The following is a 19144-nucleotide window of genomic DNA, read 5'->3' on the forward strand; positions in this document are numbered from 1 at the left end:
ATTCTAAGCCATTTCCTTTTCTGTAGAGCCGGAGTACTTGAGGAGCCACAGACCTATTGAGCAAACCATCCGTTAGCGAGGGGAATAATTCACTTAAACATCGCAGAAAAGGGAAATTAAGCCCTGACATTGCATACTATAATAGTCAAAAAAACACATATGTGTAGCTCTGGTACAGCATTTTGTTGTTGTTGTCCATGAACATTTTGCCTTTGATGTAAGCACCAAACACTGGAGTGATTGAACACTTGAACGCAACAGTTCTCCTAGTATAAAGTGACATTTCTCAAGCACAAAAAAGACTTTTGTTCTGTCAGCTTTCTCTGGATTTTGACAGTACAGTCAGGCCCGCTCACAAGTTTTCGCCTTTATTAAGCCGATAAACATATTTTATTGCCAAACAGATTCACTTGAATGAATAATGTTGGGCTCGCACTGTTATCACTGGCGTGATCCTACAGCTGCGCAGCTGAGGAGAAGAGCGAGGAGGAAAGGCACTGACGTTTCTTAAGTTACTGAAGATGAACAGACTATTCACTGGTCATTTTTGACGCCTGGATCTGTACTTCACTGATAAAAATCTTCCCGATCAACAGTAATCTCTCTCACTGCGCTCAACGTGTTGAATGAAAATGAAAATAAACACGATGACACTCTTTCATGTTGACGTTTTGGCTGTGCGTCATCACTTAAAATCTGAGGTGATCGAGGTGGTGGGAAATAGGTTCAGAAGGAAACAACACTGAAACAAACACGTGACTATTAACCGACGTTCTGGTAACTGCTGAATTATTTTGGACCACAAGACCCTGAGTATCTTATCAGGAGCCCCTCCACTCGTATCGCTCTGCTGTCAATCAAGAAGGTTCTTCACTTCTTATCAATTTGGCCGTTACATTCCTGGCACAAGTGCTCATGCCATGTATGGGCTGAGGAAGTCTGCCGTCTGCCCCATTGACCCGCAGTGCACCAGTGCTTCATAAAAACCTGCTGCCTTCTCTGCATCGCCTCATGTTGGGTCAGTATGTCGTCTGTGACAACGTCGAGCCGCCGGTCCTCCTCGTCGTATCGCTCATCTTCCCGCTTCAGCAGCTTTCGGTCGGAGAGCTCACTGAATGGCTCCTCAGATTCACTGGACCCACTGTTTGACAGTTTCCTGGACTCCTCAGACAGCTCAGGCCTTTTCGGAGAGGAGCCTTACTCGGGGTCTGACTGCCTGGCGCCCTTCAGCAGGCACAACAGAGCTTCCTATGGACACCCAGGTACGAGTTCTCACTGGTGCCTCAAAGCCACTCAGTGGCACCTCACATCCACCACTGGGCTCTTAAGGAGTTGTAGTTCCACAACAAATACTTTTCATGAAACTAACTTCATGTCTTTCTATTTCAAGCTGATTAAAAATCCAAGGAAAACAAACCGAAAGTTTGATAGTTTCGTTTTTAAATTTTATTTACAAACCTCTTGCCACTATCATATACCAAGCAGCAAATGTGCCGGAGACAGTCCGATGGGAAACAAAAGTTTATTTACAAGAAGCAGACAAAGAATTCTTGACAAAGTGTCACATGGTACAGTGGCAGTTGAACTGCTTTATCATGCTGAGAGACGGTCCGCCGACTGCTTTCCTAGAGGAGGCAATGTTTCTGAGCGCAGCTGTGTGTCTTGGGCCATCGCACCTCCCACAGTCCCTTGACTGACATACAGGACATTTTAGTATTTGTGTCTTATGGAGGCAATGCTGTGTGCAATGTGCAACTGACAGCCCAACAGAAGTTGTGTTTTTTTCCCCCACAGCTCCACTAGGGGACGCTGTGTCCGACCATCAGACCGGTACAGCTGGAGGTGTGCGATGTTTGGGAGACAGTTACGTCATGTCCGCTGATGTCAGCCAGTTTGAGCCCCATGACATCGTCGTGATGGCCTACAACCACCACGTTGTCATTCATGCTGAGAAGGTTGGTGCGTGATGTCAGACGTGTAAGGATGACAGAGGCGTGTAAGTGAATCAGATGTTGTGAGAGCTCATTCATATTCAGACTGTATGTGAATGAGATCAGTTCCAATGCAAATGAGGAGTCAGTTTTGCTCCCTCCACTCCTGACAGGTTGCAGTCTGGAGACATTTGTTGTGACTTACCTCTCACCGTCTTCTCTTCTCCTCACGACGATGATGACGCCACCAGGTCTTTATTCACCATGTCCTCATTTGCAGGTTCTTGATGACGGAAGCGTCAGTGACACCTTCACTCACAAGTCTCTGTTCCCGGAGGACATGGACCCGTTGAGTGTCAGCACCAGCCTCAACACAGATGGCAACCTGCTGGTGACGGTCGGCCGGGCCAAGAGTGTCCTGGAGACACCGGGCAGCCCCGTGTTCTGCAGCGAGGCTCACCTGTGAAGCCTCCCAGGATGGAGTCATAGTCACATTGAGACTGTTTCTCGAACTGTCTTGGGTCTTAGAATAGAGCTAATAAATTTGATACCAAACAAGTGTCACATGTTCATCTAAGCTAACTAACCTAATCCAGCCCTTACTTAAATAAGTGCAACAATGAATAGTAAAACACAACATCTTCAAATCCCTTCTTTTCCAAATGCTCATGTGACACAGCCATAAATCCCAGTCAAATATCCAAATTTACAACACTGTCACATTATAATATGTTTCAGCACTTGCAGCTGCTCTCAGCCCCGCCGTCTTTGTCGTCTCTTCATAAAAAAATCTCACTTTTGCTTCAAGAGTTTCACCAGTGAACCTTCTCTTTCCTCATTTTTTGGTGCCTTTATTACCTCACCACAGAAACCAACCACCTGTCATTCATGTGCAGTGACTTATTTGTGTAGGAGTCAGTCCCGGCAAATAGTTCTGCCCCCAGAAAATGGTCCAAGCCAGTAGGAACTGCTGACGTCCCATAAGAACTGACCCATTTACAGTCCACATAATCTTTGTCCTTCTATCTTCGTTGAGACTTTTGGAGGTTTTCTCACAGCCTCTCACCCTAAACCTAACCATCCAGAACAACTAACCTTAACTAGGACTTTGAACCAAAATTAAATTTTATTAATTTTTAAGAAATTCAGTCAGTCAACAGTCCTAACTCAAAGGTCTTTTTTTGAATGCTTTTCAGCCCCATTCAAGCCTGGTTATGGCGTCAGCACCGGACTGTAGCATTCTAACTATGGTCTGAAGTTTAATGAGGGGATTTGTTATTCATCCAACAGTGAGATATTCTGATGGTAAAATTGTCATTATTATTTATAGGCACATAGTGTGATGTGCAGTGGTACTCAGCCATCATTCCTGTTACCCATCACTGTTTATGAACACTGAACGGGCCCCTAGCGCTATAGCGGAAATTAAATTCCGTAAAAATTACAGAATAATATTCAAAGATCTGCTGTAGGCCACAGAGACTGGTAATATAAGACATTTCAATGAAACTTTCAGCATACAGAGAAGTGAGTCAATGAGATATTGAGGTATTTAGAAAGAAAAATGGCCACATTTTTGTGTCACTGGCTTTGGGTTTAGTTTTTAGTCCCCAGTTGTTGTTGGTGGTACCGATCATCTGTGTAACAGGTTGGCCGTGTTTTATTTCAATATGTGAGAGAAAGTGAGAGAAAGCAAACGTGGGTCCTCCAGTGGCTGCAGATGGAGAAGAACACCAGCGACACAATAAAAACCAAGAGGTGTAACAGGCTTGTTAAAATTGTATTTATTCATCCCTGATATACAAAACAAAGTGTCATTTTTCAGTTTGAAAAATAGCTCAGGATTTCTGCCCGCTCTGCTCTATGTACAAGAAGGAGTCACCTAAAGAAGCGGATACGACGTGACCCTCAGAAGCAGAGAGCTGCTTGAATCACACCCTCAGAGAAGAGACAATCCATGCAGCCATGATCTCCGTCTCAACATGACCAAGTCACGTGCGTCGATTTTCCTCATATACAAACAATTCTTTTTTACACTTTTCAGCTTTCTTTACAAAAATAATGTTATCTTGCGTTCATGAACTAAAAGTTACGAAGTGAGATGAAGGACCGTTATTGCACGAATCGATGGAACCAAACAAAGAAACAGCTGGATTAATAGCGACTGACAAACATGCAGTTGAGCGGAGGAAGACTTGTGAGGAGAGAATGAAACTGTACCGGAGGAGATGGTTGCTATGGTAACTGCAGCACATGGCGTTCGTCATCCACCTGTTTACCTGCCACAACGATTGACTCATGACCCGGCAAACATTTGTACGGCGTCGCTCCATGCAAGCACTTGTGGAATGAACGCCACGTGCTGGTCTCTTCAAAAGTATTCCACCGCCCATAACTCTCTCCACAAGATGATATGTCTCCTTGAAGGTTCTCAGTCAGGAATGAAATGTTTTAGACAGCAGTTCAAGAGGTTAAAAATAAAACACAGAACAATCATTAAATCATCAATAGCAGTAAAAAATGCATATAAAAAAATCAAGTTCAAATCTCTTAGAAACAGTCGACGGATCGGTTCAGACATTAAATTATGATTCAGACATCACAGACATTGAGTTAAATATATTATTACCTAATCGCTACCTCCCATTTTAAGACCGCCGTCTGCTTCGACTACAAATATTTACAGGCACAGAGTGGCTGACACGTCACCGTGACATCATTCGCTGGGTATTTTAAGTCTGAAGCGTTTGGTACATTTTCATGGTTCCCTCTACAACCACGCATGCGCTCTCATGCAAAGCCATGCTGTTTACTTTTGACTCATGAGAGCAAAAATAACAAAAAACATGCCGCGCTTCAAACGCTGAGGTTAAGCTTGAGTGGCTATTTAAGGCATCGGCGCTGTGGGCGGAAGTGGGCAGCCATTCATTGCCAAAAAACACAGGAGCGAGGCTTCACTTCAGCAGCCCACGTCGGGATGGAAAAAAAAAAAAAAGGAAGACTGAAGCAATAAAGGAAGACTATTCGAGAGCCTGCTCACCAGGTCTCAATAGCAGAGATGGATTAGTGAATAACAGCTTCAATTCCTGGAGTGTAATTTAACTGACACGGTGTTTCGTTCCTGTCTCTTCCACCGACTATAGGGGCAAAGTTAGACGGACGCTGGAGTGTAGTGTGAGCGGCTGCAGTCAAACCTATATCACACAGGGATTACAATACAACAATGGCCAATATATGGCTTTGGTTCTCATGTGGAATCCATCCCCAAAAGCTTCTTGGTGTATCGGAAGACAACTTGCATCACGAGAGCACAACAGACGAGAAAGAGGGGCACGGGGAAGGGAAGCTAGTGAGAATATACTAAGCCAGTACACAGCACACAGTAGTCGATTGCTCTCTATCTGCTTGTCTATGAGGTCCTACTGAGGAAGTGGACACTCCCACTTAGAGGACTGAGCACAGTTGTAGCAGAACCTGGAATCCTCTTGGGGTCCCTCAACCATAGTTCACAATAGTCATGAGCGAGTGAAGCTTCATGAAACAGAGTCCTCATTTTCAGTGCCCAGTAGATGGCGCTCTTGGGTAAATGGAAAAATTATATGGCAGACAGGACCATCTAGTGGGCCCTGATAAGGACTATGTCTCACGAAGCTTCATGAAACAGTGTCCTCATTCTTGGAGCCCCATACACAGCAGTCTTTTTTCTATCACCGCTGGCTTTCAATAACTTTATCATTTTAATACAGAGAGCAAGACCGAGTGAACAGGTCACCGCTTCATGACGCTTCCTTAGCACATCACCACAAGAGGCAGGGAATAGGAAGTTAGGAAACATAAAAAAGCATACATTTATTATATTATATTTAAGTATTGTTATATTTCATTATGGATCAATGTATCCATAGCAATTATGGATGCTGTGATATTTTAGCTGTAGACTCGTCAAATTGAAAGGCAAGCATCATTCAATGAGTCTCCTCAAAAAAAAGGCTTTTGAGCGATACCAATGAATGCTAATTTCCAATTAACTGCAAAAAAAAAAAATCACTAAAAAGCCGGCTGGACGTCAAACTGGGAGAGAGCAGTCATTGTCATTAGTCCAAGTGTGCGCTGTCAGACGACACTGTGTTACAAAACAAGGGTGTAACCTTGCCTGCGGGCTCATTGTGTTGATTCACTCAGAGTCACTACTGTAACTGACCCTGTTATATTGACCTCCTCAGCTTCAGCTCGCGCCGCGCCAGCTTGTGTGCGGGACGGTTTTATCGGTGGCCCTCGTCTCCAGTGACTTGCTCATTGAAGAGTAAAAAGCAGAGATTAAACGGCATTAAAAGATTAGAACATAATCGATATCAATCATCATAAATGTTACATATTTTTCTAACTTCTACTGAAAAAAAAAGCAGCGCCCTCTCCTGGAGAATCGCAGTACAATAATATTCAAGATTATTTCAACTATAAAAGAGGAGTGAAATGTTTTTTAGGACATCACAATAGAGATGACTGATTGTTGCCTCCCACATTAAAACACATTCATTCTTGTTAACACACACGAACACACACACACAGATCTTTCTCATCATTGAAGATTTCTTCTGTGCGCAGAAGACTTAACTTCAAATATCCAAAGTCTCAATAAAAAAAGAAAAAGAAAGAAATCCCTTTTTCAACTGGTGTTTTGATCCGTCAACTCGTGTCTCATCTTTTACCACAAGTCCACATCCTCTCTACTGTGGGTTCCCGAGGGTAAATGGAGAGCAGGGCACAGGTTGAGTTGGGTTCCCTGCAGAGTGTCTGGCTTTGTCAGTGCGAGCGTCGGAGAGGAAGACGGTGCCGGAGGTGGAGAAGATAGAGAGAGACACAAACTCTTTCCAGAATTAAATATTGATCCTGAGCCCTGAGGATTTTTGCATGTTTGCAGCTTTGTGAGATTGAATCCCTCGCGGCCTCCGCCTCCTCCACTTCATCCACCCCTCCAAGGCTTGATCTCATTGGGACTTCTCGTCCGACTCGGAGGGGGTGTGTTCGCGGGGCAGGGACATGCTTTTGTGGCGATCCCACAGCTTGTGGAGTTCGGTGGCTTCGTTCTCGCTGCTGCTCGTGCCGCTGTCCCGGAAGCTGGCCAGAGGGGGGCGCACCTTCACACCTTTCACTGTGACAGAACCTTCGATGGCCTTACGAAGCTGCCGGACAGAATCGGAACCAAGTTTCACAATCACGCGCCAATACAATGACAACCATTGTAAGTGGCTTATTTTCTTGAGCATGAAAACAAAACATGCAATAAAGTCGAAAAAGTCGGACGGCGCTAGGTGAGCAGAATAATGAAGCAGCATGAAGCAGTAGTTAATAGCAAGCCACTACAAAAAAAGGCCTCCCAAAAGGACGTAATAAAGTACGTTGGAATGGAAACAGCCAGTAAATCAGCTGTTGCCAGCAAGGTGCTGCAAGATGCCCGTACGTTTATGGCCATAAACAGGGTTCAATCTTGTGCCAGCAAACCAGAGTTAGTGCCCGTAAATCAGTGTGTACCCATAAGCAAGGCCATATTGACATCCATTTTTCCAATGGGCATTTCAGTTGAAGAGAAAAAGATGGAGAATGACTTGAGGAGGGTAGTGATCACCAGCAGGGGGGTTACAGTTAGACAACCCCGGATCCCAAGAGACACAAGTGTTCTGCTTAGTATTTCTGTCGTAGAATAAAAGAATTGCTTTGTTTGTTCTCATTTGGGATGACAAAGGTCTGGAAGTCTGTCTATGCCTTTGTGGAAAAAAAGGATTTACTGGTCACGTTGCAGCCTTGATCTGCACAGAGAGACCACACCACTGCACCACTGTACACTTGCATTCAAAATAACACATTACTCATACTTACGAGGTCAACAAAAATTGGGATGAAATCAGAGCATTCTTGGAGAATAGCAGGAGTGAGAAAAGCAGTGGCTTGACTTTCATACCAAACCAGGGCAAATTGGAAGTTGCATGTTAGATAAGTCTAAAAGCTGAGATAAGGACATCACGGTGGCTAGAACTAGATCATTATAGAGAAAACTTTTTCCCTCAGTAGTTTCAAGCTTTGTTCTACATTGAACAAACTGTAGTGTGATTGCGTTTCTTGTGCGATAATGAACCCCTCATCCCGCTCATACACACTCAAGTGTGTGTGTGTGTGTGTGTCCCTCACTCTGCTCTCACTGAGAGGATTATGAAACTTCCAGTTTGGCCGCTACAGTTGAAAAGAAAAGTGTCAGCGGTCTGTACGGTGTAAATAATTCACCGCAATTATGCACAAAACCGCCGCGGCACTTCTCGCCTTCCACACGGGCCAATGACATAACAGCGCGTCTGTGTGACAGCAAGGCTGTTATCACTTTCTGCTGGGCTTTTGTCTGCTGGTGGACGGCAGAACAAAAAGCCTAAATGTCAGGGCTAGATGAGAAGCAACTGCACTTGGCAACAATCCGCTCTCTACTTCCTGGCCAATTCACAGAGATGGAGGGGTTCGGCTTGGTACGGAGACAAGAGAGATGGAGAGACAATAGATGGCGACAGTAATATTAGGGGGCTTTTGTCTGTACATAACAGGGAGAGGGAGGATGATTCATCAAAGTGTGAATCTGTTTGTCATGTCAGTAATTTCACTCTTATGAAAGCAGTGGATTGTGTGAGTGACGACAAGCACGAGTTTTAAAAGCCAAAGACGAACCGCGATGACATTCGAGCACAGAAGAGGCTTTTAGAGGGACGGTGCTTACCTCTTTGAGGGACACCACCCCGATGAGGCGCCCGATGCTGGTGACGTAGGCGTGGTCCAGGCCCAGCAGGGAGAAGATGGTGTGAGTCTGAAGGACAGCAACAGATGCAAAGTTAAAGGATAAGAGGTGGAACACAAATTAAGAATGAAAGTCTGGTGAACATGTTTGTTTGGATTTTAAGTATTTCCGAGGCTGCGGTTAATTGATCGGTTGTTCATTCGTCCAGTGGTTACCTGGATAACTTTTTGTTGAATTTTACTGACTTCATGTACATGAGAATTTGAGTGGAACAGAAGGGAATATTTTGAAAAGACTTCTCCCAGAGTCAGAGTCTGCCCAGGATGTCCTGAGTCAGCCCCAAAGTCTCCTCACAATGGGAAAAAACACCCTTCACAAGGATGACAACATGGAAGAGGCCAAGCAGCTGAAACAGAATTCTTTCATTGCGGAGAAGCAGTGGTTCCAGTATGACATCATATCCAGACACTCCAAACATCTTGCAAATGTATTCATTAATCTGTCAGGTCAGACTCTACAAACAAATAAGAAACAAAAGACTCAAGATGTTCAAAGGTTACATCGCAAGGCTGAACAAAACGCAGATGAACTTGGCAGGTTTTGGAAAAGCATCCGCCCCTGCAGAGTGTAAATCAGTTTAATGCTGTTTGACCCAGCAAGTGTTTTTCTTTCACAAAGCGGCGAGATCATTTGCTACTCCAGACATGACTGATGACTGCTGACAGTCTCACCAGATGTTCAGAAGTCAATGGATGACAAGAGTTTACAGGTGGAGGAAATGTGGGTGTAAACAAAGAGACTAGAAGGGTGAAGTCAAACCCAGAATAGTTATTAAACTACACCGCAGTGTTTATGCTACACAAGGTTGTAGGTTTGAAACTCAACAGGCTTTTTTTTTTTTTTGGTCTTAGACTTTCTGTAATATGCGATGTGACACAGCACAGCCAGAACAGGCATCAGGGACGTCTGAAATTGATCCCACTGTGCCAGGCAAATGGAGGCTGCGTGCCAAGCTAAAGATTGTTAAGTGTTCCTCTGCTGGGGCCAAAATGTAATCTGCCAAAGAGTTTCCCCACAGGAGGAGGGAGGGTCTTCTCCAGGGACACGCTCCACGGCTCCACCACCATGTCTCATCTATTAAAACCGCTCTTCCCTGATTAAAGGGGCCACAAATGGGGTTTTAGAAGGAATCGATCATCGCCATGGGAAGCAAAACGGACACAAGCATCCGTTTCCTCTTCCATCACAGAGCCACGTCAGTGCTGAACCAAGAAGGATGACCAGGAGTTTCAGTTTGCTTTCATCAAACTAACAGCCACTTTACAGGTTAATTCCATGGTTCTTTAACAAATCGAAATCTCTATGTTTGAACTGACAACAGGCTTGTCTCACTAGCTGTTCTGTAGACTCATCTTCGATAAGTAAAGACCTCTATTATTTATATTGCTGTTTTGGATGGTATTTGATATTTATTCGGGAGTGACTGTACTATCCAGCTGTTGCACATGTGCAGCCTGAATTCATCTTTAGGTCTGTAGTTCATGATCACAGGTGGTTTTCAGGGCACATGTCAGACTATGAACAACAGTGAGTGGGACGGAAGATGCCTGAAACAGCATTCCAGTGGAGGAGTGGAAGTGCTCAGGAGAGAAATCAGAGAACTTTCTGACCACATTATTCAGCGTGATCTTAAATGTAAAGAGGATGACAAGTGGATGAAATACGTTCTGGTGCTTACAAGTCATCATTAGTGAATAGCAGTGTGGTTTAATGCTGATAAAGAGCAAACTACAGATGTGTAGTTTGGTTTGAGAGGCACTGAGAAGGTCAGGAAGAGTTGCACTGTCTCTTAGGATCTGGATATAACCCATGACAGAGTTTGGAGAGAGGACGTGTCGTGCTGGATGAGGAAGTCAGGACCATGAGAGAGATTTGTGAAGGTTGAGGAGGACATGGATGAGCACGGTCAAACAGTGGTGAGGTGTGAAGAGCGAGTGAGTCAGGATTAGGATTATACTACGAATCAGATCACAGCCCATCCTTATTTGCTATTATGTTGTTATGGACAGAGTGAGAGAGAGAGGTTCAGGAGGAGTCTCCCTGGACTATGTGTGAGTAAGGTGGAAAGGTACGGAGAAAAGAGGAAGAGATCTCAGTGGATCCAAGATGCAGTACGTGTGTCACTAAGAGTGAGGCTGTAAAGTTAGAAGGAGAGTTTAGTGAAAATGGATGAGTTCAAGTACTTAATGGTTAATCATGAATACACTTCATGTTTTGACCTTCTGAATATAACATGCATTTACTTCATAAATAACTGGTGACCCCCAGAATCCAACATCAATCTGGTTTATATTCAGGAGATTCATTTAAGCATCATTATCTCGAGTGTCTAAAATAGAGCCCGCCCCCTTTGCCACAGACAAACAACAAACAATACACTCTGACTCGTCTCTTTGAAGCTTAAACACACATCACATTCCACCTTGCATTAACTTTCCTTCCTTCTGCATCAATCTTTAGACATTTCTGGCATTTCTCATATTCTCATTTCTGACAACTAAAATCTCTCCTTCTAAATGACATAGTTGAATACAACATAGCTAAGTTTCATTCACAAGCTATGGTGGGCCACAAAAAAAAACCCCACATCTTGAACATGAAACATAGAAAATAACGTTTATTGGGACACATTTTAAGAGAACTTGTTGTTGAAAAAGACTCATCAAAACAGGTGGCGCAACAATTAACAGGCTGGCACAGTAAGTTCTCAAACTGACACAAGGAGATGTACGTGCACTAATCCAAGGACAAGAAAAAAAAAGACATAAACCTTTGTAGGCGAGGAGGGACATAATACACATAATGTGCATGCAGTTGTAGACTATGGGAATACTTCCTCTGTCACATCCACATTTCAAAGTGCTAGCTGACTTAAGAACCTTCCAGAAGACGGAAGTTCATCCCCCTCAGATCCAATAATTATGAATTGAACCTATTTTAAAGTTCACTCTTAACATATTTTATAACATTTTCTTTTTGTCTCTCGCTTATTTTCATTGTGCGCCATTATCATGGTACTCGGGATACACATTTCATATCCCCGACTGTACTAAAAACTGGGTTTTGCTCTCACTTGCCCTCCACTGCTGTGACATTCCAGCTCATTATGACTCAATAATGTTCCAAATGCTTGAGGAGAAATCACTTTGATGGAAAGGCAGAGAGTGAGAAAGAGGACAAGTTTCTCTTGTTCTCTACAAATGAGCTGATGTCTGACCCCAAGGCCACAAAGCCAGACTGTAATGATTCAGAAAAAATAAAAATACATGAGTAGGAGAAGCAGAGTTTTTTGTGTGTTAGGAAAGAGCCTTTGGACAAACAGTAAACAAGCTGAAATAAATAATGGCCAGAACCAGAAAGCTGGGTCAGTATCACACACACCCACACAGACACACACACACACACACACACTCCTGTATCGTGCTTAATATGCTGGAGATTGTGTGTAGTGGCTTCTGGCACTGTGCAGCAGCAGAGGAGATGGATTGGTGCAGGATCTCGCTCTTAAATGTTTAAAAGGTGTTCGCGCAGCGCCCCGAAGAGAGGAGGCGAAGGTTGCGTTATGAATGAAGGACATTAGAATGAGTCAGAAGGAGTGTGTATTTGAGACAGATGCTTTCCAAAAAAAAAAAAAATCACATTTAAGAGAGAGTGAATTTGCTCAGTGGTTGATTTCAATGACACTGTTCTCACAGGACCAAGCAGGAATACCCCTGTTATCAGATCTGCAGCAGTAGAGTTTTAGGTGGAATAAATATGGACTCACACTGAGCACTGGAGGACTCCACAATTTTCACTCACTGGGACAGAAGTGACATGATACAGGAAAACAATCCACCAATGTAATTTGTTTTCTTCTTCTTAAAAAAAAAAAAAAAAAAAAAAAGGTCGATTATATAATATCATGTAAGAGAACCTTTGACCTTACGGGAATTTGAACCCACAACTTCTCACTCCAATCAGGCACACAATGGCAGAAACATATATAAATGTATATACAGTATCACAGTTACAGCAGCTCTAGGCTACTTCCTGTGAATGCTACAGCTTTGCTGTTCACCACTCGTACTCACACATAGTGGTGGGGAGAAAAAAAAAAAATCTTTGCTGCATAAAAACTCACCAGTGCAAGAAGTACAAGATCCATCTGCCGCTATTCCGGACACAGCCATCCCGACACTCTATAGCGCGCTATATTGCCAGCAACAGTTATAACTTTAAGACTCTGATACACCACACACCAACCTACCTTCATCTCTCAAACTCTGGTCAACCAAATGTGCATCAATCTCAAATCTCATGAGCAGCTCTGTAACTACACAACAAGCACACACTACGTGCTGTCACCCTGGCAACCACTCAAAGAGCATCATGACAATGACGATAAAAAGAAGCTGCTGCTGTCAGATAGTTTTTCAAGTTAAAGAACTTGGAGCCCAATAAACATTGTTTTGATGTGTCCGCTTTTTAAGTATCCCACGTGTTATAGTGGTACGTCCACTTATTTGTACTGTAGATCTGATGAGAAAGTCCGCTTCACCTGCCAAAGTCAGCCAGTTTTTACAACATAAAAACGGAATTATGAGCTGCTTATTAGATTGACTGTTTTTCTTCTCACTTGGAGTCACTTCAACATCTACCATTGAATTTCCTTCCATCTGCCATGACATTTTGGAACTTCTCAGACTGGATTCTTATAACCTCCGTATGCTAGAAAACTGCTCAAAAGCAGTGGTCTAAATGGGTGACAATATCAACATGTATTGGAGGTGATCTGATCTATAAGCACTTAAAGTGACAGGCTTGGCGAGCTGGATTTGGCCGCGAACCCTCAAGTTCAACACACATGCTCTATGCTCAAGGCCACCCAGTGGGCTGACCAGATATAGCAGTGATATATTAAAGATTTCCAGACTGTAGCAGAACTCTAGGACATTATTTACCTGACATAGTCTCAAAAACTGTATTTAACTCAAAGTGACAAGTCAGAGACTGCCCTCGGACTTTGACAGAACAGTTGATAAATTTGGATAAGTGCTTCATAAATGAGCTCCTACCTCGACCTCACCAGTGACAAGCAGTCTGCCAAGCCAAGACTGGAGTGTCAAACTTAATTTGTGGAGAGGCGGAAAATGGAAAATGTGAAATATCTGGAGTCTGAACAAATGTGACTGCGCTTGGCTGTGTTTACATGAAAAGTTAACTGTTGTCCTTCAGGCACCTGATCCCACCTCTGGTGGCTCTGCCTCAGTAATGCAGTAGATATGGTGACTGTGAGAGCGACGGTGTGGATGATTTTGTGCTGCTTACTTTTTCTGACCTTCATCTCTCACTGGGTCGGTTTGAAACAGAGTCTAATGTGGTGTTTAAACAGACTGAAGTGGAGTAGTTTCAGTGAGCTCCCTATCCCGTGCTGCCAGAACAGAAGGCAGAGCTAATACATTTTCAAATCAATTCACATTCCATCACTGACCTCCTGAGTCCATACCTGAGCACAACCTTGTGGTAGAAACGCAGCCATTACCAGATCCCACAATGACATCCACTTTTGGTATTACCAGATCACAACAGTTCCATCAAGAGATTACACACGCTGCGGACTTCTCCGGGGAAAGAATACTGAAAGGGATTCCGAGACCTTCCTGGGACCATCTTTGTTGAACCATGAAAAGCGAATAAAGCTTTTATAAACAGCTAAATTCCCATTGTGTTCCCAGTTGACCAGTTGCATGTGGCATTCACATTGTCTTGATTCAATGATGAAAATGAAACAATAAAGCTCAACAGTTTAAAAGTCTGTCTGTCACTGAGTCTCTGAATAACTGGGTTCTGAACTAATCTCCATGAAATCTTAAGGAAATGTTTATCATGGGACAGGGAACAGGTTGGAGGATTTCTTCAGCCAAAGAGACCTGCAGTACTGTGCTGCTTTTAGGAGAGCTGAGAGATTGCGCTGATGGATGGAAAAGTTGCATGAAAAAAAGCCCTTCAGTACAGAAGCATAAATGTATTGTTCAGTGCACTTAATGCAGCAAAGCGTTCTCTCATCACTGGAGCTCTTCCACCCTAATGTTTATGTCTCTGAGAAACAAAGTAACCTCAGTTTGAGCACACTTTTTTTTTTGATCTCACAAGCCTTTAATTTTCCGACTTCCCTGCCTTGGGAACAACACATATTTAAACTTAGTCTACTGTATCCAACACTTCATCACTACAGCATGGGAGGAAGAATGTGTACGATATAACGAACAGCTTAACTCAATAAAATTAATAACTGACAGCAGGCAGGGTTTGGCTCTCAGCTTTTTGTCGAGCATCTCACATCCAGCTGTTGAAAGTGTTGGTGAATGAGGCGTGTCCTCGGATGTTTTGCTTAACTGCAATACAGTAAGTGAGGGAGGGGCTGCAGCAGAGTGTGTTTGGTCGCCACCAGCCCGATTGTAGTGCAGTACTCTGAAGGCAACATGTAAATGGGCTAGCCCTCCCAAGAATAACACATGATGACCTGTCCTGGATAAGCTGAAGAATGAATGATGAATTAAACACGCACAGAGAGAGGAGATTAGAAGTGAACAATATGCAGAACGACCTGTTTCCCTCTTCATGCTGATTCTTACTCGTACAAATGACTTTCTTTCAGTGCTGGAATCACATGAATCATCTGAGTCGACCAAGGTCCCTCAGTGAGTAACCGGGTTTCACCAATTACTGTGTAACCTTAGAAGTAATAGCGTGAATGCATCTTCACATTTAGCAGACAAACATTCTGATTTAACTCCTTAAGTTTGTGTCCATAAATGAAGCAATAAAGAGAAAAGCAAAATAATGTATAATAAAACCTGTTACATTTGTTCTGTAAACAAAGGATATACCTGAACATTCTGATGGGCTGATGAGGCTTCATGAAACAGTGTCCTCATTTTCAGAGCCCACCAGAGGTCACTCTCACCTCTAAAGTCTTTGGATTTTAACAATCCTTCCAATGAAGGGTTCATTTTTAACTGGGAGCGCCACCTACTGAACTCCGAAAGTGACGACACGTTTCATGAGGCCTCATCAAACCACTGCTACCAAAACTTGAACTCATTCACTCAAGGAGTATTTATTTTGATGAGTGACATTACAGTACTATATGCTATCTATTCATCTTCACTGCTTGACCACAGTCACTGAGGTAGTAGTCCTTGAAAGGGGGGCCATACTACGCTTGACCCAGGTCATCTTAGGGAATACACAGGCGTTCCTAAGTCAACCCAGAAACATAATCCATGGTGTGACCTGAAAAGACTTTTCTCTATCCAGGCAGTAATCCAGAATGCCAGAAGCCACCGATGCCAAGGTCTGGGCCACACTGAGCATTACCCCCAGATATTCCAGATATGCTCTGCGAAATCAGCACACGATCCGCTTGACATATCTGTAGCGCTCAGGGCAAGGGGCAGAAATTCTCACAAAGACTGCCCCTCAATTCTACGTTATACTAGCAAGTGATGCGAGACACACCCCAAGGGTCAGTTCAGAGGTCACCTTCTGACTGGAAGGTTGATAGTTCGATCCCAGCCGCAGAGCCAACCATTTTGGGGAGGAGGCTTCAGCAGGTTTAATTTCCATGAACTGGTTAATTCCACTGATAACTCTCCTAGACTATATTTCTTATTAGTGTATCAGGAGAGAACATTAAAGTAATTGTTGACATTCCCACAAGACTTTGTTAGCCTATTGAATTGTCATGACCAAATGCTACTGGAACTGGACAAGACAGCAGTTACAAAGGGGAAACCAGTGCTCACTATATGGTGGCTAATGTATAATATAGGAATAATACGGCAGGTTGGCAGGAATGCATTTAAAGACAACTGCCGCATGTTTGGTGTCACTTTGGATTGACTCTGCCTCCTTCCATGTGAGCCACACACTTTTTCCAGACACACACCCATCGAGGAGCAACAAGAATCTGACCTTATGAAGCGACGTGCGTTCCACCAGCTGGAACGGCGCCGGGTCGATCTTACAGTTGTTGAAGTTGACCTGCTCATCCAGCTGCCTCTCCTCCCACTCAGCAATCTGACACAGACAGACAAGAAAAGGAAGCACGTTAAACAGTAACACTGAGCTGTCAGCAAAGTAAAACAACTATTTCACTCCATCCGGTGTTCCATCATATTTAATTGATGTTGTTAAAAGACAATGTCCTTAGACGAGAGCCTCTGCTGAATATATCATAAAATTCTGACATTTCCCTTCATCTGATGGACAATTTATGTACTGAAAGATGCAATATTTTTTTAGAACACACAACAAGAGTGTCATTGACAGGAATGTGAAAGGTGATGACTGTAGAAAGTAGTGGGGACCTGAGTGTGTGAGACAGGAGGAAACGAATGATTGGTGATGGATGAATTATGAATGATGTCATATCCTAAAATAATCGGCTTCAAGGCAATCCACCAGTCAGGAGATATTGAGGACAGGGTGTGAGTGTGTGTGTGTTGTCACTAAGCGTAGTTTGAGACTCACACCAAAAACGACAGAACGAGCTATAAAGGCAAAATTAAAGTTAATAAAAGCGGATTAATTTCCAGTTTTCTTAAAAAAAAATAATACATTTGACGGTTCACCAAGGTCATTTGGAATACAGTGCAAGTAGTTTAATATTTTCAGCTTGAGTGTGGGAGTGTTATCACTTCCAGCTGCCTGTCTCACCTCTCCGATGGTCATGTCGTCCTCCACGTCGCCGTCATCCTACAAAGTCATGAAACCATCATCAGTAACCAAAAATAAATAAACAAACAGCACATAACTGATGTCCTTAAAATGGTGCAGGCATCATTTTCCATCCCTCTGCACTTCCCATCCACACCACAGTGCACACGGCACATTTACACGCATGATCACCCGTGCGACACATCGTAAGTGTTTTACTGCATCGCCGTCTGAAGATGGATGGGCAGAAATGAAATTAGGGACTGTAGTGGTGAGTACAGTGCATATGAAAAGAGAGTGGCATGTGATGTGTGGGATGTCAGCGGAGATGATCGTTACAATGACAGATGCGTGGAGCACTAACAGCATGACCAGTGTCAACAAACTGGGATGGAACCATAAGCTCATGAAGGTTATAGAAGTGTGCATCAGAGGCTGACATACAATTCAGACAAGTGTGTGGCTGGTATATCAACACTGTGCAAGCGAACGACTTACTGCCTTTAGAGAATGCTGACAACCACAACAAATTGTTAAACGTATATTAAGAAAAAATACCAACTTTTCTGGAGTTTGAAGTATAAAGTGGACCTGAATTTGTTCTCACGTACCACGCTATATTTACACCGACCATCTAAGTCGATGGTAATGAACATGGTCGTGAAAGTATTGGACTCTCATGCGTGTATATAGTACCTCTGAAAGCAACTACATGAGTGTAAACCCTTATCCCGGTAACCACACATGGAGGGGGCTGAACTACTGTTCTTCCTGAGAGGAATAGCCGCCACTGTAAAATCACCAGCAGTGCAGGGTTTGATTCTATTGTGCACTTGGTGTGACTTTCTTCATCATGAATTGGATTGTGCCAGGTGGCTACAGGAGAGCAAAAAACAAAGTCATGATTCACTCAATTCACTCACAAATTGGACTTAAAATATAAACAATAAACACATAAACATATAAATATATCTTGTAATAGTTATTTTGGCTACAAGGGAAGCAGGCAGTCACATGATTGTGAGATGAAACATGCTTGTTTTTTGTTTACTTGTTTGTTTTCAGACCAAAAAGAAACTGTAAAAAGAGCAACTTTTTTCTCCGCAGTGTGATTGAGAATGTGTTTGTGTGGGCACAGACAAGTGAGAAACAGGGATACTCCTGGTTGTTGACAACAGTTGACAGCGTATCAGTGACCAGACGAAGATTAGAAAAGTTCATTGCTCTCCTTTCCCCCCGCAGCCATCCATCTTTCTGTCCATCTATGCGGACCTGATCGCACAATCACTGGCACCCGTCCAGCACTAAGTCAGCAAAGAACACACACACACGGCTAAGATGGAGGATGTACACATACCTACACTGGCACCCTAGAAGTCAAACACCTCGCACACCCAGCAGGTGAACTCAACTGAGCAATATAGAGACAATTTGGAGGTAATTTCGAAGAAAAGGGGGACGATTTTTCCTCTAAATGCTACTTCGGTTTGAGAAAAGGTCATGTTGCTTTCTTCTGCTCCTGTTTTTCGCTGAAGGTAATCTTTTGGATCTTTGTTCTGTTGTCTGGAACTAAATCAGCTGCACTTTTAAAGGGCATCTTCTGCCAACTGCAAGGAGGGAAGTTGGAGAGCAGCCATGACCACAACACTTGATTTGAAAAACACGGTGACAGAAA

The 19144-nt window shown here is 43.4% G+C and overlaps 2 protein-coding genes across 13 annotated transcripts in view; one reads left to right on the forward strand and one right to left on the reverse strand.

Annotated features, from left to right (window-relative positions):
* The first annotated feature begins 1024 nt into the window (after positions 1–1024).
* LOC128764109 (heat shock protein beta-7-like) lies at positions 1025–2397 on the forward strand. Its single transcript, XM_053873563.1, has 3 exons — positions 1025–1262; positions 1795–1955; positions 2212–2397. Exons 1-3 carry the CDS (start codon positions 1025–1027, stop codon positions 2395–2397), a joined length of 585 nt encoding a protein of 194 aa, XP_053729538.1.
* Positions 2398–3726: 1329 nt separating this feature from the next.
* Positions 3727–19144, reverse strand: part of LOC128763568 (chloride channel protein 2-like) — a 144415-nt gene continuing 128997 nt past the window's right edge. For 11 of the 12 annotated variants that reach the window (XM_053872494.1, XM_053872499.1, XM_053872497.1 and 8 more), the window contains 4 exons: positions 17470–17508; positions 16726–16830; positions 8689–8775; positions 3727–7114 (listed from right to left, as the gene is read on the reverse strand). In XM_053872494.1, coding sequence (XP_053728469.1) covers positions 6920–7114; positions 8689–8775; positions 16726–16830; positions 17470–17508 — 426 coding nt within the window. In that variant the 3' untranslated portion in view covers positions 3727–6919. Of the gene's footprint in view, positions 7115–8688; positions 8776–16725; positions 16831–17469; positions 17509–19144 lie in introns of those variants that run through there. The other variant, XR_008415662.1, reaches the window with a different exon arrangement.

The sequence above is a fragment of the Synchiropus splendidus genome, chromosome 8 (genome assembly GCF_027744825.2).
Source record: "Synchiropus splendidus isolate RoL2022-P1 chromosome 8, RoL_Sspl_1.0, whole genome shotgun sequence".
Lineage (NCBI taxonomy): Eukaryota > Metazoa > Chordata > Actinopteri > Syngnathiformes > Callionymidae > Synchiropus > Synchiropus splendidus.

Coding starts and splice junctions, on each gene's coding strand:
- LOC128764109 (XM_053873563.1), top strand. CDS start 1,025: ATGTCGTCTGTGACAACGTCGAGCCGCCGGTCCTCCTCGTCGTATCGC. Junction 1,263..1,794: donor AGCTTCCTATGGACACCCAG/GTACGAGTTCTC, acceptor TTTCCCCCACAG/CTCCACTAGGGGACGCTGTG. Junction 1,956..2,211: donor TTGTCATTCATGCTGAGAAG/GTTGGTGCGTGA, acceptor CCTCATTTGCAG/GTTCTTGATGACGGAAGCGT.